Below are 25,315 nucleotides of genomic sequence, written 5' to 3'. Positions count from 1 at the left end.
TGATCATGATTTGTATCCATAGAATAGGACACACTGGACATCTTAGCCTATAATATTAGTGACTCACAAAATGAATAAAAAATCACTCCTTTATGCCTAGCAACAGCATGATCAAAAAGGGTTAGAGGAGAATTTTGTAATGTTGTTTGCAAAGCTAGTAGTACTTCTGTGATGTCTTGAGTATATAAGGATGTTAGCTGGTCATTTCAGTGAGAACATCTGATTTACTGATATGTATTTTTGCCACATGGCAGCTGAACCATTAGAACTTTTGATTATTCAACATTTTGTCGAAGCTCTCAAATCTTGGTGCATCCTTCCTTTATAGTTTGGGGCATGCTGTTGTGGGTCTTTTCTGTAGCATTTATATTTGACTAAAAAACCTTGTTTACTTTATGGTCACATGAATAGGAGGACATTTTTCTAATCAGCACTTGAGTGGAAGAGAGTTGAAGAACCCCTTTTAAAAAAGTTTCCACCAATGATAACCCAAAATTAAGTACTTGTACTGATTTGATACTAAAGTAACTGAGTTCATTTAATACTGCAATTTCAAGTTACTTGCACTAGAATTCAGAATATAATGTACTTTTTTTCTTTTTACTGTTTCACAGCTATGGTTATACTGTAACTGGAACGTGCTGTCACTCTAAAAATAATTATTAACCTTTTCTGATATTGCTGTAGGTTTATTTGCATCAGTAATGTTTGAAGAAACAAAAGTAAAAAGGGTGAAAACTGCTGGTAATTATTTGAGAAACACTGAAAAAAGCATCTTAGAATTGTAAAATTTTGTGTAATATTTATTTACTTAAGTAAATAGAGCTTACTGTTAGTGTTTCAAATCTCCTTAAAGTGTTTTGTCTGCTATCTGCAGTAGCATGAGATGATCTACTATTGTTTTAAATTTATAATCTAACCATTTATGTTTGTTCAGTCAACAGTTGTAGTTTACTTATAATGCTAAGAAAATCAAATTACAAAAGTGCAGATAAAAACAAACTTTTAATTCCAGGCTTTTTGAGGGCCCTCTCTATGTTGGGGGCAATGGCACATAGTTATACTAATTCCTCTCACAACTATGCCCCTGATTTACTATGAAGAATTTTTGTCAGTAAAAGTACAATATTTCCCACTGAATTTAAGAGGCGTAGAAGTATAAAGTAGCATAAAATTAAAGTGATGTGAAGCAACCTCAATATCATAGTCGGATTAACTTTCTGGGTCAAATATTTGTTTTTGGGCCCCTACTGACCTTAACTATGTCAGTTTCATTTTTTCAACCGAAAATGATAGTAAACTCAACATCTTTGGGATCATGACTGTCAGACCAAACAATCAATTTGAATATGTCAGTGTTTTGCTTTTCTGACATTTTATACACTGAACAATCAATCAATTATTAAAGAAAAATAATTGTCAGGTGTATTGATAATGAAAATAATTGTTGGTTTCATCCTTACCTTTCCTCAATGATGGAATAATATGACATTGCTGTATATTAATCACTTGACAGAAAAAAATGTAAGCAATTTGATGAAATCCAACTAATTCAACTTTTAGCTTGATATAAACTAAAACAGTTCAGGTCTTAAAACTACATGTTTAATCCTCAAGGTGATGATGATATTGTACTTTAGTTGGGTAAATTTCTAAAAAATGTGTGATTAATAAAATTATGTTGACCCAAATGATAGGGAGTGAAACTGAGTTCTTTTGGAGGGCCCTGGGGGTCTGTGGCCCGCTTTGCCAGGTTGGTAACTTTGCTCAAGATACACTTGAAGACAGTATTGTAGTACCTACAGAGTAGTTACTGGTAAAGTCGTCGTCTTGGTAACAAAATACCTGCGCTGTTGTTTTGACATATAGTACCGCTCCAAGACACTAGTGGTGCTCGAGCGCCAACGTGGATTTCCTCTTCTCGTGGTGCATCCTTTGTTTTCTTTTTTTTTCCAACTCCCCTTCATCGTCGGGGTAAGTGAGTTTGCAGCTAGCTAGACGACCAATTGTTATGCTTTGTTTCTCAGTCGTCTAAACGAATCCTTTTGTTTTGCTTCTGTAAATGTGTCATTTACGCCTTTGACAGGAAGCTAACATCGAGGATGAAGCTTGTTGTCTTCTTGTTGTGAAGCCACGCTTTGTCATCAACACCTCCTCCTGCCAGGTGAGCGGGATGACGAACCGCGCTTAAGGTGTGCCATAAATTAATTTCCGTGCAAAAGTTGTTCGGCAGTTTATGTAGATAAATAAAAAAGAAAAGAAAAAACGAAGAGTCAGAAGAATTACCTCAGATGTAGTCGCTCGACAGGTAGGGCGACACAGACATTTGTAACCGTACTATTTGTCTAGTTCATCAATAAAACTAAATGTAGCGTCTTTAAGGTATAACCGTAAGTGTCAAATGCTAATTGGACACCTGCCCCTTTCTGTGTTTCATGTTGACAGAGCCAGCAGCCATGTCCATTGAATACACCATTGATATCCAGCTAACAGAGTTGGGATTTCCGGATATCCTGCAGCCACAGGAGACCTCGGTCAGAGAAACACCCAGTCACTCTCCCACTTCACTTTCAAGCACACACAAACAAAGACTACTGTCAGCTGATGGCAAAGAAGCAGGAGCAGCAAAACAGACCTCAAATATACAACAGACTATAGTGTTTTCTGCATCACCTCAGTCAGAAACATCATCTTGCAAAAGCCTAACTCCTGCACACAGTCTACAAGATGAACAAGCTGTCAAAGGCACTGCATGTCTTGAGCTGTCAGAGCCCACAGTAGATGATCCCACCGCTGGACTGGTAACCACAGACGGTCCACAGCTAATACCTGAGGAGGACGGAGAGGAAGAGGCCTGTGATGGAGTCACTGCACAAGACAGTTCAACAGATGTGCAGCATGATGTGGAGGATGACTCGGAGGACAGTGAAGTTTCAGATGTGTATGAGGAAGAAGAGATAGAGGAGGAGGATGATTATGAGGAAGAGGAAGGGCAAAACAATGGTATGGCTCATTCACTTGACTCATAAACATGCAGCAGTGAAAAGTTTACACAAAAACTACAACTGTAGCTAAATTGCTTGAATTTAATGTCCAATATATATACGTATATATTTATCCATGCTGATGCCAGAGTCTTGGTACTAAAGTCATTCATACGTGCTTGTCTTATGGCAAGTGATTTTCATTCCAAGGCCCTGAGTCTTTTTGATTTGATTTGGACATGCTTTTGAAAGGATAAGTCTTGTGATATTTTTCTTATTGGTAAAAAATCCCATGAAAAGACCAAAACTAAGACTGTAGTAATCCACTGCTGAAAATAGTCCTCAACAAGTGCATTATTTCCTCCTGTTAAACTAACTTTAGCTAAAAACCATAGTGCTGAGCTGTTTTTAGCATTAAAAAAACAAATAAAAGTGTATATTTTTTAAAGCTTTCTGCTTCAGTGGGAACAAATGGGCTTGGGGCTAAATACCACAAATTTGAAAAAAAAAGTCAAGCGATGGAATAACACCTTGTTAGTTTTTGAATTATTTAACATATTTATTTGTGCTTAGTGTATGGCTTTGATCACGATCTAACCTTAGTCATTTCCTTTTCCTTCCCTCTTCCCCAGAGTCGAGTCATTCAGGCAACTACCGTTGCAGCGTCTGTGATCTCCAGCTGCCCTCCAAATTCAAGCTCCAGGACCACATGAACTTGCACACTGGGGCTCGCCCGTATTGCTGTGCTGAATGTGGGAAGCGCTTCTGCCAGATTTACAACTACCGTGTCCACCTGCGCACACACGCCCAGACCAAGGTGGATCGTCTCGTGTGCCGCATCTGTCTGGTGGGCTTTGCATCACAGGAGGATCTGAAGGACCACCTGTCGAAAACTCACTTTGAGGATGAGTTTTACGAGTGTGACCTCTGCAAACGTGTGTTTACTTCCCTGAAGGCGTGTGAATATCATGTGAAGTTACACAAATGTATGCTGGATGTTGTATGCGAAATATGTGGCCGTAATTTCTCCTCTCCTAAATCCCTTGCGCGCCACCGGCGGAAGACGTGCCGCAGCAGTTTTAAATGCACAGACTGCACACAGACCTTCACCAAGAAGAATGCTCTCCTGAAACACAGCTTCTCCCATCTTGGTTTGTTGCCTTACACCTGTGTACGATGCCACTGCCACTTCCGTTTGGCAAAGCTGTACCGCCAACACAAGTGTGAACCTGAGCGCATTCACTGTGTGGCATGTCTGAGAGAGTTTGTCAGTCAGGTGGACTTCCAGCAGCACAAAAAGGATACAGGCTGCTGGGGCAGCCAGGGATCGAAAGGGGACGAGATCAGATGCTTGGAGTGCGGGGAGAGGTTTGACAGTCCAGAAGAGCTGAAGAAACATGCCGGCGCTCACCAGAGGGTGCTGAAATGTGCTGAGTGTGGGAAGGGTTTCCGGTCAGCCTTGCTGTTAATGTCCCACATGGGCGGTCATGCCGGCAAATCACCCTGCCTTTGTCAGATCTGTGGACTGGGCTTTCCCCACCAGCAGAACTATGACAGCCACCTCAAGACCTGTGGACAAACACCCCAGCCTGTGGTGAGTGTGGGGCTAAAGTTTTAAAGGACCATACCAGTGTTTTTACCTGCAATAAATTCAAATTCTTCAATACTGCTGCCACACAGTTTTTAAAGAATGCTGTGTATTTTTAGATACTTTTTCACCTTAAAGCCAGCCATTGATTTCAGTTGAGTGAGATGAAATCAACCATGAATGATTCAACCTTACGAAAATCAAACTGCAGAAAATTGCTTGACCTTGGTAATAAAACTACATTCAAAGACTTTCAGGAACACTGACTTCCATAATTGGCTTCTGGAGAACAATGCTTTTAATACAAGAAGCTTCTAATACTACTAAGCTTATTTTTCTACAAAGAGTGGTTTTGGTTTTGATCATCTTTTAAGATATAGTGTTTACATGGCATATTAGAAACCTGGTTATTCATATCTCTGTATGCATGGTCATACAGTTTCCAGGTTTTTGTGAGCAGGTGGGTCTCAATTCCTCAGTATCTTAGGAACAAATTTTTTTGAATTTCATTATTGATTAATCTGCCGATTATTTTTCAATTAATCTATTAGTTCTTAGTGAAATAGTGAATAATGTACATAATTACCAAGGTGATGTCTTTAAATAGCTTTTTAAGTTTGGACAAAAATAGTCCAAAACCCAAAGATATTTATATGCATTAGTGTGCATGTAAATACGCTCAGTGTTAGTGTTTGTTTACTTTTTCACTTTAGTGTTTGATTTTCTGACAAAATGGCTTTTAAATAGAACATAGTTTGGCAACTGACTGTAAAAGTTTTGATGTTGTAGCTTACTTACCAACAACAAATACTTTACAAACCACTTTCGATGGTAAATGCATTGCTCTGTAAAGAAAAATTTTTTTTAACTGTGATTTAATCTTTCCTCTAGTAAGTTTTAAATAGTTTTATATTTTGAGAAATTTGCTTATTCGTTTTCTTGACATGTTTACACAGTTTTATATACTAATTAACACAAGAGAGATACAACATGTTAATTAGTGAACTGTTGGGTCCTTCATTGGCAGATTTTGTTGTCTTTAGACAGAGTAAGATTAGCGCTTTCCCTGTCTTTATGCTAATCTAAATTAACTGGCTGCCGGCAGTTGTTTCATATTTACTGCATGTACAGATGTGAGAGTTGTATTGATCTTCTCATTGTACTCTTGGTAAGAAAGAGAATGAGCATATTTCTTAGAATGCCGAAGCATTACTTTTAGTCTCTCCATGTTGGTTGTATTGGCATGTTTTGTATAATTAATTTAGTAACTGGGATGCTTTTGTTGTCTTTCCCATTTTAGAGTGCTCCCAAGAAACGTCAGACCACAAAGAGCTCTTCAGACAAAAAAGAGACAAAAAATCTCAATGAAAAACCAGACTCATCACATCCAGCAAACACAGACACTATGCCTGCTGCTGCTGCTCCTGCTGCTCCAGTTGGAGACCCTGTTACTCCAGACCTTGTGCAAGAGGGTGTGTCCACTGGTCCATCAGACGGGTTATGGAAGCTAACACTTGACAAACAACCTCCTCCTGGTGTTAAGCTTGTCTTGTTTCTTCCAGTCTGTCCAACTCAAACCAATGGCTCTGCAACGGCTCAGACGGTGCCAGTTTCATCTATGGAGGTCCAGCCCCAAGCGTCTCTCTCACCTGTTTCAAGTAATGGACACCTTGAACTTGGAGTGCCGCTAGACACCCCTCTTGATTTGGTAACTAGGATTAAACAGGATCCAGAATGTGAAGCACCTTTGGATTTGTCTAAGAAGTGTAACTCATCTACATCTGCTCTGAGGGACATTCCTCTTTGTGCTATTAAAAATGAGCCAGAAGACTTTGAAATCTCAGGCGAAGCTAACAGAGAAGAATTTAAAGGCAGTGATAGCAAAGATATTATTAAAACAAATCCAGGAGAGTCGGAGGTAAAAATAGGTCCCATGAATCTCTCTACTCTTAGTACATCCTCTGAACTAATAATGGATATTAAGACAGAGCCTCCGTCTTCTGGCTCTGATGTCGATTTGTGGTCATCCAGATCCTGCCAGCTGACAGACTGGAAGTCAGAGAAAGAAATTAAGATGGAGGTTGACATTTCACACCCTGCCTGTGCTGATAAGGAGAAATGAAATACATTGAGGGCAGAAAAAAGAATAAAACTTATTCTGTGCTTTCCTATCCTGCAAAGGATACACCTGCTGTTTTGCTAAACCTGTAGCCACATAAATACGGTTAAAAGACAAATCAGAAATTTACCCCCACTGCAACTTCTTCCACAAGTATGAATAGACTCTTGTTTATATGTGTCGCTATAACTTGACTATGCGACTTTTGTTTTAACATGAAGATTTTGTTAGTCTTTTGTAATTCAAACAAAACATTCCAAACTTCATTTGTTTCATTTGCTTTTGGGGGTAAGGTTTGTGGGTTGTGCCAAGAGAGCAAATGGTATACTAATTGTTATGAAGTCTATGCAATATTGTGCAGGATTTCTCAGAGCATTAAAAACTATTCCTTATTTCTACCTTAATGTACTTTTTGTGTGGAGAAATAGAATCCTTAGGTTTTTTGATGTGTATTAAATTAAATGAAAATGCTGGATTTCTTAATGTTCAGCTGAAAACTTGAAACTGTATTTTTTTTTGTGTGTATATGCACTTGACCTTTAGTACTATGTTAAATACTTTATCGATGCAAATAATGGTACCATGTAATATAGTAATATGATGTCAGTAGATGTCAATAATGTCAACTTGTGATTTACATTTCCAGAATCTATATGGTCTGTAGGTATCTTTACATGTTTTTCTAAAGGCAAATAAACACTTGTCCTTGGTGCAAGATCAGCTAATATGAATGTTGACATTGTTTTTTATTCTTTATCTACAAGATTGCCTTGTGTGTTTGTGTGTATCCATGAGAAAGACATCACGCATTTCCCTATAATGTCCTCTAGAGGAAAAAGCTCAATGAACAGCCTGTTGTTCCTTTGAGTATTTACTATATAGTGTTTGTGGTATTTAATTAGTGAGTCTAGTTAATGTGATGATCATAAAAAACTTGATTCTACAATTTCATTGAAAACATTATTAAGATTAGTGTTGGTAAATGTTTTTAATTGTATAATCAAAGCAAACTCAACAAGGATTAAAATACTACAACTCTAGAGTTTGTATTACCATAATATGCTGTTGACCATACTAAACCATATATATAGATGCACGTTATCTGAATCTAAACAACTATTCTTGGTTTTCTACAACTTTACAGAGAAGAACTACGGTTAACAGGGAAGCTTGAAAAACGCTGATTTATCAGAATTTCATTTTATTTATTCTGACTGATAATGTTTTATTTTCAACATTTTCCTCAAATAATTACGTACTTTTCGTTTTGATTTTAATATAATGTGTTTTTTTTATCTTAGTTTATTTATACATAATTTTCGAGTGAATATTAAAGTTCTAGGGGAAAAAAATAGAAGACTACAATTTCCGTCACGTGATTGAAAAACCCGGAAATACAATGTCTGCTTGCTGACGAGATGTCTTCACGGTTGAAAGCTACAGTAGAGACGTTATTATGAAGTGGAAAACGTGTATTTTTTTTGTTGCTTTCATTGTTTTGAACCCCGGCGCTTGAATAACTGACATCGTTGATGTAAAGCTAAGCTGTCGATCTAGCGCCAGCAGCAGCGTTTGTTTTAATCCATGGACAAAGACAAGTGTACCGACATTGTAAGTAAGCGACCCCGTTATTTGATTCAGCTAAAAAGATTTAACGTCACACCGATCTGTTTTGAGAGGAGCCACTATCTTTGGTCACTTAAATTCACTGTCGGCCCACAGTGACCTGGATTTTCTTTTACCGATATAGCAAACGCAGTCTATATGTGCAGCTGCGATGCACGATCTGCACTCATGCTTTCTGTGCTTCTTTGCAGCATGGTCCATGCTCCTGGATGGAGATGCATCAGTACATCGGTGACCTTATCACATCTGGAAACACCTCCAAGGATCAGCCAGATGTGCTAAACGCAGCGTGGGGCATGACTGGTGGTGACACTGCTGCTCTGGGGTTCAAAGGTCCTTCACTTGAGCCTCTACCACATCCTCCACTTGCTCAGGACAAGACAGGGGCAGAGCCAGGCCGGCACATCCAGCCTGGGGCAACACAGAGCAAGGGAGAGGCCAGACACAGAAGAGAAGGTTAGAGCTCACAACAGGGATTGTTTCACTTATTTTCTTGATAAAAAATCTTAGTATTCTTTTCATTGTGATTCATGTTTCCTTTATGTTTAGATGTGCATCATGCCTGTACCTGCCCTGGCTGCCCTTACTCCTCTTCCCCACCTTCCTTTGAGACTTTAAAACCCAGACAGTCTTTGTCCTCACCGCCACGCTCCGATGGAGTATGCCGCCCCAAAGACCTTAGCAGTACTGCTCCAATGAGCCTCAGTGTGTGCCTACCGGACACCACTGAACAAAGCAGCACCACTACATCTGAGTTGGAGACCGGGACGTCCAGCAGACTGCAGGGGGAGGATGCGGATAGAGGGTCTCAGAGCCCAGACCAGAACTCAGAGACTACTCCGTCCAGAATGTCCTCAGGCTCCTTGTCCACTCTCTCCATGTTTCCCTGCTTGTGTTGCCACCGTGGCCTCCAGACGTGCACCCAGATACTCGGCCACCAAGACAGCACAGACTCCCCATTTTCTCACACCCATGCACATCATCACTTTCATCACCACCACTGCCCTATAACCTCTTGCTTTTCCTGTCCTCAGCTTGCCCACTCTCACTCCTCTCAGCTCTCTGGTCCTTTTCCCTGCTTTCCTTGCCAGCGCTCCTTTCCTACCTGTTCTCAGGTCTGCCACCACCAGAACAGACAAACACAGCAACAAGAGGAGAGAGGCAGGGCATCTGCGACCATGTTGTCGCTGCATCCTTGTATGCACTGCTCTGCTTCCTTTTCAAGACCATCCCAGCTACTCCAGCACCAGCGCTCTGAGCATGCCCACAAACCGTCTGGCTTCCTCTGCACAGAGTGCGGCAGGGCCTTTAACTCGCACAGCAACCTCCGCATTCACCTCAATGTGCACACTGGTGCCCGGCCCTACACCTGCTCCGACTGTGGGAAGAGTTTTAGCCAGTCAGGGGCTCTGAAGATCCACAGGCGCATTCACACAGGAGAAAGGCCATATTCTTGTGGATTTTGCGGCAGGGGGTTTCCCCATCTAGCAGGGGTCCGGGCCCACCAGCGGACCCACACTGGAGAGAAGCCCTACCGCTGCAACCAGTGTGGGAAATGTTTCACCCAGTCTGGAGCTTTGAAAATCCACACCCGTATCCACACAGGAGAGAGGCCCTTTATCTGCAGCCTCTGTGGGAAAGGCTTCTCTAACCGATCCGGGATCCGCTTCCACTCCCGCACAGTCCACGGGCTGACTTCTGAACATGCTGGAGAAGCTGGAGCTGGGGTTACATATCGTGGAGCAGCAGGCCGTGGCTATCCACCTGGGCATCCCAAGACTTTTCCTTCTGCCAGTGTTGGCCTAAATACACTTAACAGGCCAGATAGCGACTCACGTACAGCTCCGAACTCCAGAGATCCTCCTGCGTCAACTGCTGCTCAGTCTGAGGCAGGAAACCCTGGCAGTAACAGAGAGGGCCTTCTGTATGCATGTGAAGACTGTGGCCTACGTTTTAAAGATGCCCCGTCCAGGAACAGACACCAGACTCTTGTGCACTACTCCTCTGATGGGAGAGAGGAAGAAGGGGGGGCAGAGGAAAGAGTTAAGCACAAATGAGAGAGTCTGGGGTAGCAGCGCAAAGGGAAGGAATGTTACAATGGTTTTAAATGTTGAAATTATTTTTTGCGGAATACATTCTGTTGGTATTACTCTTGTCAATTAGGAAAGTCTTAGAAATTGCACTACTTCTTTTTGAGCTACCATACAGACTCAAATTGAGTTATATTTTTAAATACAATTTGATTTGTCCTACCTTTTGTGATTTCAAGGAGAGTCTGATTGATACAAAATGATTTGATAGAAGTTCATACCTCAGACTGGTTGATATTTTTCTATTAGTGAGGTATCCAGTTGTCTGTTTGTGCAGATTCACAACTGCTACTGGCTTTAAGTGTATCTTAAAGTAACCTTAAGCACATCACTGCTGCAATCACACACACCAGGCCAACTTCTGAAGTATTTTCAGTTGTTTTATTGTGCCTTATCCAGCAGTGGAAGAAGCTGTATTCTCCTTGTTGTATTATAGCGAATAAATTGCTAAATGTGGCACCAAATAACTTGTCAATGCATTCCCAAAAGTTTAAATTTTTGAGGGTCAGTTTTAGATATAATGGAGGAATATTTGCAACCTGACCCCTAATCTTACTAAATTCCTTGTAACAGGAAAAGTACAATTTTCTTACTTAAGTACAAATCTATTTTGTATTTTGCGTGATCAGTGTGAACAAGAGCAATGCCATTTGTTTATTTAAATAATGTTAATTAGTAATTTCACTGTTTGAGACCTATATTTTCCATATAAAAAAAAAAATCACAGAAAATCCAGTGGACTTTGCATGGCTTTTAAATGTAAGTAAAAAGAAAGTTAAAGTAGGGAGTAAAGAGTTAATTTAACTTAACTGTGTAAGTGTATTTCACGTGTGAGAAAGTTGGTGTAAAGAAGCCCAATAAGCAACAAGAAGGCCACACACTGGCATCTTTCTTTAATATTATGGTTTTCTGGCACTCTCATCTCTAATATAGGAGGTCTGTGAACACCCTCAGAGAAAAAGTAGTCTCTTTTCCAGACTGGTGGGCAACAACGTGACAACAGCTCTGGAATTTGGTTGAGTTGTATGTGTCTTGCTGTAGGGCATTGGAGTAGGTTGAATCACAGGGGCATTAATCCATGTTAAGTCCTCCATTGTTATAGAAGACTGTTGTGCCTTTCTGTGTTATAATATAATCCAAGCATTTATTTTAAACCAATCTTTGATTACTTTACTATGTATGTTAGAATTGAATGACGGTCATCTAAGGAATGAGAACCGGCACACAAAGTACGCAATCCATTATTGTTAGGTGTTCAAAGAGAGCCACCTAGTGGTTAAATATGATCATTACAACATCTTAACCACTTAGTTACAGTGTATCATTTATAGTGCTTCTTAAATGTTGTTTTTTTTTTGTTTTTACAAAAACATGTTGAAATTGTACATTGTGAGGACAAGTAACATTCATTTTTTTTGCATTAACCTGTTAAATAGACTGAAGCATACATTTCTGTATGTATTTCTGAAAGTGCAGCTTGTGATTAAACATTACATCAATAAACAGTATCTCTGAGACACAACTGAACCTGGATTTTCTTTGTGCATCACAGGATATTTCCACTGTACAACTACATGCTTCCTGGGAGAAAATATCTGTGTCCATATGGCTCTCAGATTATTCTGTACTCTGAGTAGTGTACCCTGATATATGCATAATGGTCCAAAGTGACTCCTTACTGGAAGTTCAGCTCTGTCAGCATTAGTACACTCTGGACAACACTGTACAGCTTAGCGTCCACTTGAGATCACTCCAAGTGGTCCTCTGGTCCCAAAGCACATTTTAGAATCTTTTTTCTTTGTGTCTAAGCTTGCTGTGCTCACAAAGGCTCCTCGTATGTGTGCTTCAACGGTAAGGAGTCACATGACTTGGGCTCAGCGTAGACCACGCTGACTGGTCGTGGGCCACTAGCATGTAGAGCAGGAGTGCAGTAGCCGTTGGACAGCATCCTGTGTGAGGGGCAGTCATACTGAGCATGGCTGGATGTTGTCCTGGCACCAGTGGCAGGTGCTAGTATAGCAGGTCTATGTGTATTGCTGTGAAGCATCCCTGTCAAAGTCTGCAGGTTGGACTCAGAGAGCTGCTCACTGAATGGGGTGGCATACTCTGGTTCTGGGGGAAGTGGCTCAGCATACTCTGGCAGGTTGCCAGGAGTGTCATAATGGTTCAAGATGAAGGGGGTGGTGTAGCCCTCATCTACAGAGGGTCTAAATGTCGACCCAACCTTCTGTCCAATAGCTGCAACAGCAGGCTCTGCATAGTCTGGAATGAATGAATAGATGAATTAGTTAGTCTGTTTTTCTCTTCATTTGAGATCCAACAAACACTGGCATACTATGTGTAACAGCTGAAATCAGAATCAAAAACCATATCTGTTTTTTCCCAGATATTTACCTTACATATATTACATAAATATATTTGGCCAATTTGTGGTACTGTCAGCTCTGAGCAGTTGCCAGGCAACCAGCGGGGACTCCAGGAAGGTTTTGGTCCCAGCCAAGAAATAAACTGGCACATAGCCCCCTGGAAAGTGGGGCAATGTCATTTTTACACTTAAGTTTATGTATTGATTTAACAGTTGTAGAGCTGTGGAGGTGGACAGAGTCAGGCTAACTGCTTCCAGTCTTTGTGCTAAGATAACCTGCTACTAGCTGTAGCCTTAGCAGACACATATTCTCATCTAACTCTCTACAAGAAAGCAACTCAGCAAATAACACTTTATAGACTCTTTAAGTTTCTGTAAAAATTTTCCTCAATTACTGAAACTTTCCCCTATATTTACTCAGCAGCGGTGCAGATTATACCACTACTACTAAATTCCACATGGTCATTTATATGAACTACTAATCCAAGGATGCGTAACAACATAGTTTTGTGACAGAAATTGCACTCCAGCAATTTGATTTTGTAAAAAACGGGTAGGGACATCTGACGGTAAACTCAACAAACTTGTCGCTGTGTCCCGCCCTCAGCACCATCTGACTGATTAGACGTCACGAGTAACAGCCTATCACACTGAAGGCTGCTGTGTACACAGACGGTCACAGACTAGAGCAGCTGCGGTTAAAGAGTGGACCCGTATGTCGCAGGTAAGACAGCAGACATCTCTGAAGTTATAATAAACATCACAGTCCTCTACACTGAAGTTACAACAACACCACACTCTGGTGAACAAGTTTATCTGTTGGTTCAAGACACACCGACAGAGAGAGAGAGAGAGAAAGAGAGAAGCTAGCGCTAACTGCTAAGCTAAAGCAACTAGCTGATCTGAACAGCATGTGAACAACTGTTGTTGAATTAGTTAAAGTCACTAAAAGGAGCAGAGAGCTCTGGGTGCTTGAGAAGAACTAGTGTAAGTTTAAATGTACAGTGGGTAATTAGTCACTGTGACTAAGGAAAAAGCAACATTGATGGTGAAGCGGTGAATGCATGTGAAGCAGAGGAAAAGATTAGCAGTAAGTTGTCAATATGGCAGTAAATGTACAGTGCAGTGTGTCAGTTAATAAATGCTGCAACTTCTCAAGATCAATAAAAGTCATATGTTGTTTCCCCAACTGCTGGAAAAGTGAAGGGTATTAGCATTAGCAAACATCTCCCTGAGAAAGGCTATGTTAACAGTACGTTTTTTGGCTGTTATGTAAGTTGGCTACATTCATAGGAAGTCACGTTAATCAGCTGCTTGTCATTACTACCTGCATGTCCAGTAAGTAAGATCCTCTGCCAGTAATTAAAGCACAGCCAGTGCGCTCCACAGGGTAAGGCAAGCTACTTCTAATTGAGTTATATTACCACACGTGAACGTCAGGTACAAGCTTAGACTAAACTCAAATTTTACCTGTACCCATACATCTTGATAGTTGAATCATATTTAAATATTCAGATGAGTCTATTAAACTGGTTGGTTAGGAAGAGAAAGGAGGAGCATGGAGGAGCTGAGGTTAGTAAAGCAAATTAGGGATGCAAACTAGTCACCTTAAGATAATGAAAAGTTTCTTTTATATTTTAATGTAAAAATGCCTACACAGAATGGAGTCAATAAAAACGCTGGTAACATGTTGCCTATCTAAGTGCTAAAGTGTGTTACTAAAAAAAAAGACCAGTGGTGCAGATGGTAAATGTGCATTTCATTTTTTGATATTAATTTCTACAGATAAATAACAAAAGCTGTGAATTGAGACACAAAAGACAAACATGAATAATCCTATATATAATGATACTATGGTCATTTAATTTGAAGCTATTCTGACTCGCATGAATATGGGCCGGTGTCGTATCCTCGTGGACACCGGCACAACAGCACCGCTGCAGTAAAAAATTCTAGAGGGAACAATGCAGCTCTTATTATCATTTATGTCATTGTTTAGTGGTCACTTTTTTAACTTGCAATGGAACATTTCATCATCTTACTACAGCTTGTTCCACATATTCTTTGTATCCATGTTAACAAGGCACTCCTACAAAAGACTTTAGTCTTGTTTCCCCTGAAAATAAAAGTTCTATTCTATCCATCAATGTCACCTAATGTTCTTACCGAATTAAAACCAGGAGTATAATCTTTAAAACCATTTAATTACTTGAGAGTATCTTTAAAATTGTGTGATAAAATTATTTCCAAACTCAAGGTTCACTTTGTTAGCTACTCCCAAACTTTCCCAGCCCTCTCCACCTGCTGAAGAAGGCTGTGAGATGCAGCTGAAGGCTTTGGGATTAGCCACGCAATCGAACCTTGAGCTTAGAATTTTTTCAAAACCAGGTGTGAGTAGGTATGTCAGAGACACTTTTACTGTTTTAGTTCTATATTTTTAAGACTCTTTGAAGACCCTTGAAGACAGCCAATATGTATAGGAAAATCAGACATTTTATGAGTTTTAAAAACGTATTGGTTCATCCCCACTAATACTCCATTACTGTGATGATAAAATGTTACTAAATGCGCATGAAAACATTAACTGCACAGTAGTATCTTTTCACTAATGGGAAAACTCATTTGCCTCTTGCATCTTCTGCTGTGATTTCAGGGAAATGCTTTTTGTCTACTCAATAGCACTCTCATACCAGACCAGTGTTGAGCCCCTGCATGAGCTGCCTTGCCAGCAACAATGTCTCCTCTAATAACAGGGACGGGGGATGACAGTGAAGCACTCAGACCAGACCAGACCCTCTGCTTTGCCCCAGCAGCAGAGGCTGTGGTGTGGGAGGCCTAGACCCTTACTCAAGAGTCCACAGGGAGCCTCAGAGCCAGAAGTATTTTAATTAGACAGGCTCTAGTGAGGCTTTAGTGAGGGCTTTGATTGTCTTAGCATTGACCCTCTGTCCTGTTTATCACTGGACCTCTCAGTGAAGGGCCCCCTCGCTGGGGGAGGGGATGGGGGATTCAGAGAAGGTACTGGTGGTGGTGGTGGGGAGTAGGCTGAGCACTCTTTATCGAGCTCCAATTAAAGGGTCTCTTTCAGAGAGGCTCCGTGGACCAAAGAAAGGAATGTTTATACTGCGACTGGGTGATGGGCTGAGCCAGGGCAAAGAATGGACAGCCCGTGGAGAGAGCTGTTTGCCTGTCAGGCCTGGCATGAGCTCCTCAAACTGACCACTGAAGCCAGAAACTGTTCAAGTGGGAAAGATGGAGGAGGGAAAAACTTGAGACAACCATTAAACTCTGAATGGGCTCTGAAAAAAGTAGCAAAAAAGGCAGGAGCAGATGGTTACTTAAAGAAAAAGTTGCTGTGGTGTTCTCTTAAAAAAGGAAAAGTCATAAAATATTTCTATGAATTCTCACCATTGAGAGGGGGGCTAGGTAGAGCGTCATGGACATTTCGCTCCAGAGGGTAGGAGATAAGCTCTGATTGTGGGCAGGGCAGACTCTTTGCCTGGAAACTCTGACAACCTGCTTGACAAACAAACACAGAGTCAGAGGCTTTTTAGCAGGACATTATAAAATTACTGGAAAATGTAACAGAGCCCTTGACTTACTTTCGGGTAAGGAGTACTTCATTTGTGAATCCTTTTTTCTGTATGGAGGAGATGAACAAGAAGCATTTAATTACTGATAACATTATATTACATTTCCGACATTTCTGTGCTATGACTACTAGTGCGTCACCATTAGATGAAATGAAATGACTAGTCGATTAATCCATTGCCAGAAAAATAATCATAAAAAGATAATCATTCTCAACAAAATATCTCTGGTATCATAACCACAGACTGAACAGTTCCTGAACACCAAAAATACTTAGGCATGAACAAAACATTACCTTTTGTGCATGTGTTTTAAAATCTATTTCAATAAGACCATGTGAAAAATGTACCAAAAAATAAACCATATTCATAAAGTACACAACAGTATATATTAAAATATTGTACCTTCGTTTCCACCAGATTCCAGCCAACAAACAACTGCTGCACATTATCAACCCCAGTACCACTCCCACTGCCACTATCACTGGCTGACTGGTGCCTACAGGAGGGTAAGTGTCAGAGTAAGTAAACAGTTGTACAGGTGTCAGGAAGTAATGCAGTTTATTGCAATGTACACAACGGTGAATGTGAGATTAAAGGACAATTGGAATTGTTTTTACTGATGTGACAAGTATCCTTCCCCACACAGAGTGGTATTAATTTTCATTGTGCATATAGATGAATTAGAAGGTGATGCAAGTTCATACTCAGTTTTGTTTCCACTAACACTGGGCCCTCTGCGGGGGTGGGTGAGGGGCTTGGGTGTGGTGTACCCATGTTAACTTTGATGGACGGAGATTCTGTTGGACAAGTAGCAGCACAGCAAAACTTATAATGAGGAATTCTCGACTGCTAAACAAATCATGTGAACAGATTAAGTTAATTCGGGGTAAATCGGAAGACTAGTAGTTAATGCCTACTTCCAGGTGAGCGGGACCTTGGTGTCATCTTCGCAACAGGACAACCCAGGACCTGGACCTGAGCTGAAGCTCTGCCATGCCAGTTCAGTGGCTGTAGCCGAACAAACCGAGCCACCACAGAGGGAAACAAGCTGTTGAGAACCCTGAGGTGCCCATCAGTATAGGACTGAAACACCTGGGAACCATAACAACCAAGTTACTCATTCACAGAGGATACCAGGAAGCTTACAGTAGAAACTCAGTAGCCGCATAAGCTCAGGAGTGTTGGAGCCTCATTAAGAACCATCATCAAGCGAACATCAGAGAGTCCACTGCAATGCATACCTTTTGTTCTCTGCTGAGAGCACCTTTGTAAAGCTTCCAATTCTTTCTGTCCTTGCTGAAAAGAAGAATGAAGGATTCTGTGTAGTACTCGTTTGATCCCATTGTTATTATTCCTGAGAGGAGAGAACACAATGTTTTTTTTTTGGATCAACATGAATGAAAGTAGTTTCACATAATGCAGAAAAAACACTGTGGAAATTAACGGATACGCTTTGTTGAAATTAGGTAAGAAATGAATTGTAGTGAAGTAAACATTTAGAGGATAATGTCAGTGAGATTCCATATTTTTCTTGCTTTCAACAAATTCCATGAAAAGACCAAAACCAACAACACATTCAACTTGTCAATACTTCCTGACTTCTCTACCCTGTCTGTGTCACTCCCTAAACACACTGTTGCTGACTGAATATGCAAACCTTTAAAAACAGATCACAATTACAAAGTTTTTTTTTTTTTTTAATGCACATTTAATTTCCTAAAACAACTTAGCACTGTAGGTTTAAGCAAACTTTACTTAAACAGGAATAAAAACTGTATTTTTTGGGTACTATTTCCAGGGTTTGATACACATTTAGTGTACTAGCAAGTATTTCCAGCAGCAGGACAAGTGCATGGGATTGAATCAAAATGAATTACTATAGTCATGTTCATCCTAATGTCGGACCATGTTACCCATTGCAACACTGTGACTCACTTATGTGTTTTAGTTTTTGGGCAACAATGGAAGTCAGTGGCTCAGAGGAATAACCTAATGTATATAAGGCTGCACCTTTTAGTCAGTTCAATTCATTGTTGGTATTGGTCTTTTCAATAAGAAAAACATTGATTGTTACCAGACTTATCCTTTAGACAGCTTCATTTAAATAAGCATATTTCTACACACAAATACAAATTTTCTATTCAAATTCTCAACAAACCTGTGATAGTGCGTCTGTCACTTAGCTCCAGCTCCAACCACGGGCTTGGATCATTACTGTCCGCCGCCCAGGGTAGGAACTCATGACTAGAACCCATGTTTCGGGAGGACCAAAACATTCTGTGCTCTTGACTGTTTATGTTCCAGAAAGATGAGGCATTAAAACCAGAAACAGCCAGGATGTTGTTGCATTCTGTTCAGAGACCACAGGAAAGGATACAGTGATGAAAATAGTTCATTATGTAACCCAGAGTGTTTTTACATATGGTAATACACAAGTCATTTATACTTTACTGCTGATAATTTTTTGCAGGCTATACAGACTCTCTAATGAAGAAAGAATTTTATTTATACTATAGTGGAAGGGATGGAAGATTATGAAGGGTGGGTGTGAAAATTACACATCAAAGATTTAAAACATGACAGAATGGCTGGAAAAAATGGACAGCAGGAATATAGATACTATGTTGCTTGTATTAAACTGGCTCAAACATGCAAATACAGTGATTATATCATTTAAAATCTGCAACATGTGGTGATAAATGTCTCATCTTGCTCATACCTTGGCTAAACAGCAGCTTCTTTTCAGATAATGATCCCCTGTCAAAAGAGGACGGTTGAAAGGTCAGTGAATCTACATAATCAAATACAAATCAGGATTTCACTAAAACCATTTGGAGCTCACTGGCAGCCGCTGTGATATTACTGCTATCACTCATTTTGAATTTTTGACTACAAATAACAGCAGACACACATTTTAGAAAGGATTCCATTGGAAAAGGTGGATTCATAGAGTGTAAGACTTCTCCCACGAGTCACAGCGACACGACCTCCCATATTATCAGATGCAGCTCCAGCATGGATAGCAGACTTGCATAGAACTGAGGTCTGTGGAAGAGGGGAAGTATTGAGTATTTTCAGAGATGAGTTTAATTTAAATAATCTAACACAGATTGGCTGAATGAAATGTGTTGTACTTACATCTCTGTAACCATGTTCAGAGTTACCCCACACGTCCCCTGTGACATTCTTACATCCAGCAGGGCAGTACACACTGAGAAACAACAGAATAACATGTGAGAGACACTGTCGTACTGAAACAGACTCTATTATGGGAAATGAAGAGGTCAACCACTTACCTGAAATGCTCTGAACTAAAATGAGATCCTCGTTGTAAACAAGAAATGAGATCTGTAACAAGAAGAAGAAAGACAGATGTTAAAAATGAACACTCGTGAGAATAACTTTTATTTAATAGTACGGTGTGAGACCCAGTATCTCAGGCTTACATAATACCCCCCGCCATTCACTCAACAACACACAAACAGATTCTGTGTGAGACAGTCTAGCATGCTCTGTGTGCTAAATTAGGGGATGAGCGGTCATCGCTGTTGATGTGACTAAGCCCTTTGTTACTGTGACTTTGTCACAGTTCACGAGTACAGCGAATGGTCCTCGTGTGATCACAGTTAACAGACAGTGGTTTGTATGTCTGAACACAGGCTTAGCTCCAGACGTTGCTGGATTTCATAAACAACTCAAACACAAAAACAGGAAACTATGATACATACTGTACAGGACAGATTACCTCATGTAGAGAAAAGGAAACTATCTCTAAGTATAGACTAGCATTCGAGTCCACACGCTTATTAAAATCATACACAGGAGGAACTTTAATGTTTGTATTATTTTTTGATTGAATCTAAGTGATCAAGAAACATTAGATTTGTAGTTCAATCCCTAAATAAATGTATGTATAGACATGTTACAATCTGTTTTTGCACTGGTAGAAAGAGAGTGAAAATATGATCCATATGTGGACTTGATAGCTGCTAGATCAACAGCCTCTAGGCTGAGATGCCTTATGGCATCAAACATGGGATGGGAGTGGGCTTGCACTGGTTAACAGGCTGATGAAGAGGAGGGGGAGAGGAAAAGAAAGCCAGCCACTCCATGCAACAGACTGAGGCCTGAGGCCTCATTCCATTCTGCCTGAGAGAAGGAGTCTGACTCCTACTTTCTGAGCAAACACGCCAGAGCAAAGATAGTGATGGAGGATGAATGCCAATAAGCAGTGACTCATGCACTTACAACCACACATATGTACACATCAACACACAAGTGCACATAAACATGGACAAATATTAATTCAGACGCCCGTGTTATGATTACACCAGTGTAAACATGGAAATGGGCACACGGAAATTCAATTCAAACTACACATCACAAATTTCAAATTTCAATTTCAAATGTGAAGATATGTACTCTACATACACAATAACAACACAATTGTAAAAACAGCTGGTAATGAACATCATTCATATACACATTATAATTAAACAAATAGCACTTACTGTGACTAGCATAGCTTACATTAGTGTGTACAAATTACTGTCATACCTGAATACTGGTCTGTGGCATAGGACAGTAGAAACCCTCGTCCAGAGCGGTGTGGGCCTGACTTGAAGGTTATTGTCACTTCATTGCTTTTAAGTGTCACATTCTTCTGCGATGCATCAAGCTTCCCACACACTGGACCTGTGAATACGCAGACCCATAAAGTATATTTCTAAAAGAAAACAAGCTCAAATGTAGCACAACTGTCTGTACTGTAGATTTCTTGGAATAGGAACATGTCTATTTCCAGTCCTTAATAGTGGCTGTAGATGATCTGAGTCAATCTCACCCCACTAATGCTTTACTGTGTAGTAAACAGTAGAGCCATGTTGACTGTCACTTGGAAAATATGCATGTACGAACAGCTACGTAACAAAGAAAACAAAATACAAATCACCATACAGGTTCTGTGGAATCCAATAGTAAAACCCAAGGGCAATTTAACAGAATATTTAAATCTCTCAACCTTCATTTTAGTGTGTTGTCAAACTTTTATGCCCTCAAGACATGACTTGATACACCTGGTTGGAAAACGTTCATGTGTCTGTTGCGAAACTGGGTTTGCCTCGTCTATTAATGTGTCAATATAATGGCATGCCCTGTGTGTATTACACAGTCATGGATGTGAGAGCATCAGTAATGACATGGGACATCAAAAACTCTATCAACAGATATTTCAGAGAGGAGTGATAGGTACACACGAGAGCCGATCCATGATGTCCAAAAAACATGATGATCGGACATAAACATGAAATACATTAAAAGACACGGTGGAGAGTCTTACCCAGACTGAGTTCCCCATTCTTGTCTGTGATCACAACAGATCCATTGCTGCAGCCAGGACTGTTCTCAACATCAAAATCCCCAAACAGCAGTCGCAGCATGTGGCCTTCTGGCACACGAAGCCTCCACTTACACCAAGTGTTACTGGGGTAGGTGCCTGGATAGTTCTGAGAGGCCAAGGTGCCGGACTCTGTGCCCAGCAGTGTATGTCCACAGCCATTACCTGAAATAAATACAAGTACAATAACAAGGCTGTGACAAAAGAAGGGGACAGTTCATAGGGAAAATTCATCCTGCAGCTGATTTCATTCTAAAATGAGACTCAAACCACTTGCTGTTCATCCAATCTGCTCTTTAAACATAACTGCTCAAACTGAAGAGTGACCCTTCAGATTTTGTGTCACTGTTATTTAAAATGTCAAAGTCAAAAACAGCCATGACAATTTTCAATAGCATAAGTTGGAATATTCACACTGCTTGTTTTGTCTGACCACAATCCAAAACCCAAAGGTGTTAAGTCAAATATTATAGAAGATTAAAATAACCAGCAAATATTCACATTCGAGAAGCTGCAACTAGCTAATTATTGGGATATTTTTTTTTTATGCCTAAACTAGTGCTATCAATGCTGTTTACAAGCACTGATTAACGCAGTTGGTAAATATCAAAGTATTTTTAAAAACTAATATGTTTCACCTCTGAAACAGCTGTGAGAAGAGAGGAGTTATCAGCTGAGCACCTCAAACTTAAGCAAGGTAAAAATCCCATAATCGCAGACAATTTCATCATTAGTTCGCCTAATTAAATACACTTGGGGCTTTTTTAATGCCCCCTTTCAGGACAGATGAGTAATATGTCTATTCTGAACATGCACAGCAGACCAGGGCGTGTTTATACTCTTCTGATCATAACTGTGAGATGACACAACTGCTGGTGTAAGAAGTGCTCATCTCCAAAAACTATAACCTGTACATTGGATATATGGATATATTGGATGTTCTTGAGAGAAAAGGCAAGAAAGTTGATCAAAGGTTTATTATTTTTCTAAAACTATGAATTAGTTTCCTTATGAACAATGTTTGTTGAATGTTGATTCATTACATCCTCTGACCTGTGGTTGCTGTGACTAACGCTAGAACTGGAATGGAAAAACACAAATATTTAGATCGTCTAACATCCCTGTAGGTCACAGAAAATAAATGAGTCAATTCCCACAGTGGTCACACAGAGATAAGTGTTATTGGGGCTGCAGACTCAAATCCTACCCCTAAAATGTCAATTTCCGAGAATGGTCAAAACAAAAAGGGCACCACGGTCCATCCAAGCCTACACATCAAGCCTGTCCGTGTCTTCCATATAAGGCTCCTGGAGATTTGTTGAAGGGAAACCAGAGGATAACCTTCCACTTACTGTGTCAAACACATCCTGCATCACACCAGCTGTTCCCCTGCTTCCCGTCAGCTCCTCAGCTCCTAATACCATAAACCTTTGGATGTTATTGCCCCTCCTCAAGTCCCCAAAGGATTCCCTGGAAATGCCACAGCGACATACTGTAACTGTGGGCAACAGACCGTGGATCTGTCACCTTCCGGTGGGAGGCCACAGTGGCAGCAATGCTGGGGAAGTTCTGGGTGGCCGGTAATCTTCCCCTGTTCACTGAACCCTTTCACCTACAGTCTGTCTCCAGGCCAGTCTGTGTCTGGGTTCATACAGTGAGGGATATGTGTTCAGCCTGTTCTGACCAGTTCAAAAATTCAGATGGTGAATTACAGAAAAGTGGAGTCAAACTGGGTGGCAGGAGAGCAGACAGTCAATCAAAAGCACCCCGGCAACATTGTTTTGCTGGCAGGTCCTTACAGGTCCACACTAGCAGACAGGATGTTCACCTGTGCTACCTGTCACTACACTGCCTTATTCTGTCTTGTGTGTCAATCACAACATTACAACACAGAGGCTAAAATGTTTCCCCCATTCCCTGGCCCCACCAAAGCCCTTTGCATATTTGCCAGCAAGTAAAAAGTGATTCAGAATAAATAATTGACCCTGGACTTAATCATCCTCTGCTGTGAGGAAACCAAAGGCCCGGAGACAGTCAAAAACAACAAAAAAGTTCTGTGGTATGGCGTGTGATAGTCATAGTCTGCGGGGCCATAAATTGGTTTTCTATTTGTCTATGGTCACAGTGATTCATACTGCACATGGACTTGACTGCTGTTTAAAAAAAAAAAAAAAAAAAAAAACCGTGGGAAAGGTAAGCTTATAGCTGGGATCAGTAGGTAAACATGGACAAGGGAAGAGTATGTCAAGAATGCTGCCATGACATTACATGGTCGACCTTTGCACCTACTTCAATTTGACATACAGTATTTATCCACTGACCTAAACACACAGACTAATGTAACTTTGTGGTTCATAAAAGTAGAATTCACATCAGAACATGTCAAAGCTGTCAGCAGTTGTGTGTTACAGGCTTAGCTAGGTAATAGTGAAGTTAGTAGTTGCTCATGTAAAATTTAGTAGAGTAGATATGACTGATATTGACTAGCTTAGGTAGGATGCAAGGGATGTTTTAAAGCCATTTAGTCACTGGTGCTCGTCGCCAGTCCTTTTAAAACATTTCACTCCGTAAAAACATACAATTAAATTAAAATAAAATGGCAAATAATCTGTTTTAGCTGCTCATGACCGTAAGGTTAGTGGTAGGCACACAAGATATTTGAAATAAAGTCTCTCGTCACAAAATGTCAACAAAATAGGCTTTTTCTTACCCTCCTGCCCGTGAACAACTAAGGAACAGACGCTAAAAGTGAACCAGAAACCGGTAATGAGAGACTTCACAGCATCCCCGATGTTTTCACACTTTACAAGCATGATTTCCAGAGCTCTGCGTAGAAAAAGTAAGGTGCAAGCCCCGCAGGCTCGAGGCTCTGCCTTCAGTAAAAAGTTATAGTACAAAGTACTGGATATTTACTATTGGCCACGGGACGTAAACTCGACTTCTCATTGGTTGTCCTGGAGTGCCAATCAAAGAATCCCAAGCATTCCATTCCCAAATATGGGCGGTATGATTTGTAGGTGTGCGCTGATCTGAGACCAGCCGCCAGCAGCAATACTAATGATTTACTCTCGTTTGCACTGAACCTGGACCTCGCCTTGCCATTTTCTTCTTCTTCTTTTCTTCTTGATGGCTATTTCGTAAATTTACCATCTCAAACGACTGAAAATGTTGCATTCAAATGTCGAAAAACCAAGGAAAAACAGTTTGAAATATCTTGTTCGTGCCTTTCGACACACCTACATTTCTTTTTCCTCAACTGAGAGCAAAACCTGCCACCTCCCGGTGAAACGCAGGCAGCAACAAAAACATAACACGCAACTGTTATGAACAACGTTTATTTCACGACAAACCAACAAACATGAAACCACACAAGTGGCAATTAAAACTAAAAAGTCTGCGCTGAATCTGAAACCTACCACGAGGGAACTATTCATTAAAAAAACATCTTCACTGTTCCCTTTGGGTGTGGAAAACATGTTTTAGGAGCTTCAAGTCTTCCAGTCTGTGCACCACCATGGCTCAGAGGCGCTCAAACCGAGCCACATAAGAGCAGTT

At 40.5% G+C, this 25,315-nt stretch overlaps 3 protein-coding genes across 7 annotated transcripts; 2 read left to right on the top strand and 1 right to left on the bottom strand.

The window, feature by feature from the left end:
• The first annotated feature begins 1,945 nt into the window (after nucleotides 1-1,945).
• LOC111232887 (zinc finger protein 551-like) lies at nucleotides 1,946-7,617 on the top strand. Of its 3 annotated transcripts, XM_022760573.1 has the most exons (5): nucleotides 1,946-1,974; nucleotides 2,087-2,308; nucleotides 2,446-3,003; nucleotides 3,617-4,578; nucleotides 5,873-7,617. In XM_022760573.1, the coding sequence occupies exons 3-5, from the start codon at nucleotides 2,457-2,459 to the stop codon at nucleotides 6,692-6,694; spliced, it is 2,331 nt and encodes a 776-aa protein (XP_022616294.1). In that variant the 5' UTR covers nucleotides 1,946-1,974; nucleotides 2,087-2,308; nucleotides 2,446-2,456; the 3' UTR covers nucleotides 6,695-7,617. The 3 variants fall into 3 exon arrangements, with proteins under 3 accessions (XP_022616294.1, XP_022616295.1, XP_022616293.1); XM_022760574.1 differs by lacking the exon at nucleotides 1,946-1,974 and having other exon boundaries at nucleotides 2,015-2,164; XM_022760572.1 differs by lacking the exon at nucleotides 1,946-1,974 and having other exon boundaries at nucleotides 2,015-2,192.
• A 149-nt stretch (nucleotides 7,618-7,766) lies between these two features.
• LOC111232884 (zinc finger protein 2-like) lies at nucleotides 7,767-11,650 on the top strand. Of its 2 annotated transcripts, none has more exons than XM_022760568.1 (3): nucleotides 7,767-8,302; nucleotides 8,509-8,773; nucleotides 8,867-11,650. In XM_022760568.1, exons 1-3 carry the CDS (start codon nucleotides 8,276-8,278, stop codon nucleotides 10,372-10,374), a joined length of 1,800 nt encoding a protein of 599 aa, XP_022616289.1. In that variant the 5' UTR covers nucleotides 7,767-8,275; the 3' UTR covers nucleotides 10,375-11,650. The 2 variants fall into 2 exon arrangements, with proteins under 2 accessions (XP_022616289.1, XP_022616290.1); XM_022760569.1 differs by having other exon boundaries at nucleotides 7,767-8,306.
• A 104-nt stretch (nucleotides 11,651-11,754) lies between these two features.
• Nucleotides 11,755-24,621, bottom strand: LOC111232883 (discoidin, CUB and LCCL domain-containing protein 1-like). 2 transcript variants are annotated; one of them, XM_022760566.1, is made up of 15 exons: nucleotides 24,471-24,621; nucleotides 21,704-21,925; nucleotides 20,923-21,060; nucleotides 19,662-19,713; nucleotides 19,504-19,576; nucleotides 19,277-19,410; nucleotides 19,085-19,122; nucleotides 18,524-18,715; nucleotides 17,607-17,719; nucleotides 17,283-17,457; nucleotides 17,070-17,162; nucleotides 16,768-16,861; nucleotides 16,375-16,412; nucleotides 16,181-16,291; nucleotides 11,755-12,669 (listed from the first exon to the last, which is right to left on the bottom strand). In XM_022760566.1, the coding sequence occupies exons 1-15, from the start codon at nucleotides 24,571-24,573 to the stop codon at nucleotides 12,227-12,229; spliced, it is 2,019 nt and encodes a 672-aa protein (XP_022616287.1). In that variant the 5' UTR covers nucleotides 24,574-24,621; the 3' UTR covers nucleotides 11,755-12,226. The 2 variants fall into 2 exon arrangements, with proteins under 2 accessions (XP_022616287.1, XP_022616288.1); XM_022760567.1 differs by having other exon boundaries at nucleotides 16,181-16,288.
• Between the last annotated feature and the right edge of the window lie 694 nt (nucleotides 24,622-25,315).

The sequence above is a fragment of the Seriola dumerili genome, unplaced genomic scaffold (genome assembly GCF_002260705.1).
Source record: "Seriola dumerili isolate Sdu_G_001 unplaced genomic scaffold, Sdu_1.0 BDQW01000341.1, whole genome shotgun sequence".
Taxonomy (NCBI): Eukaryota; Metazoa; Chordata; class Actinopteri; order Carangiformes; family Carangidae; genus Seriola; species Seriola dumerili.
Note: the sequence above shows the minus strand (reverse complement) of the source record. Positions and strands in the feature narration are given on the sequence as shown.

Bases quoted from the DNA above. Each gene is read 5' to 3' on its own strand.
- LOC111232887 (XM_022760573.1), top strand. From the start codon at position 2,457: ATGTCCATTGAATACACCATTGATATCCAGCTAACAGAGTTGGGATTT. The intron at 3,004-3,616 runs GTATGGCTCATT...CCTCTTCCCCAG, and splicing joins AGAGGAAGGGCAAAACAATG to AGTCGAGTCATTCAGGCAAC. The intron at 4,579-5,872 runs GTGAGTGTGGGG...TTCCCATTTTAG, and splicing joins GACAAACACCCCAGCCTGTG to AGTGCTCCCAAGAAACGTCA.
- LOC111232884 (XM_022760568.1), top strand. From the start codon at position 8,276: ATGGACAAAGACAAGTGTACCGACATT. The intron at 8,303-8,508 runs GTAAGTAAGCGA...GCTTCTTTGCAG, and splicing joins AAGACAAGTGTACCGACATT to CATGGTCCATGCTCCTGGAT. The intron at 8,774-8,866 runs GTTAGAGCTCAC...CTTTATGTTTAG, and splicing joins GGCCAGACACAGAAGAGAAG to ATGTGCATCATGCCTGTACC.
- LOC111232883 (XM_022760566.1), bottom strand. From the start codon at position 24,573: ATGCTTGTAAAGTGTGAAAACATCGGGGATGCTGTGAAGTCTCTCATT. The intron at 18,716-19,084 runs GTATGAGCAAGA...GTCTCTGAACAG, and splicing joins GAAGCTGCTGTTTAGCCAAG to AATGCAACAACATCCTGGCT. The intron at 12,670-16,180 runs GTGAGAATTCAT...CATTCATTCCAG, and splicing joins ACCTAGCCCCCCTCTCAATG to ACTATGCAGAGCCTGCTGTT.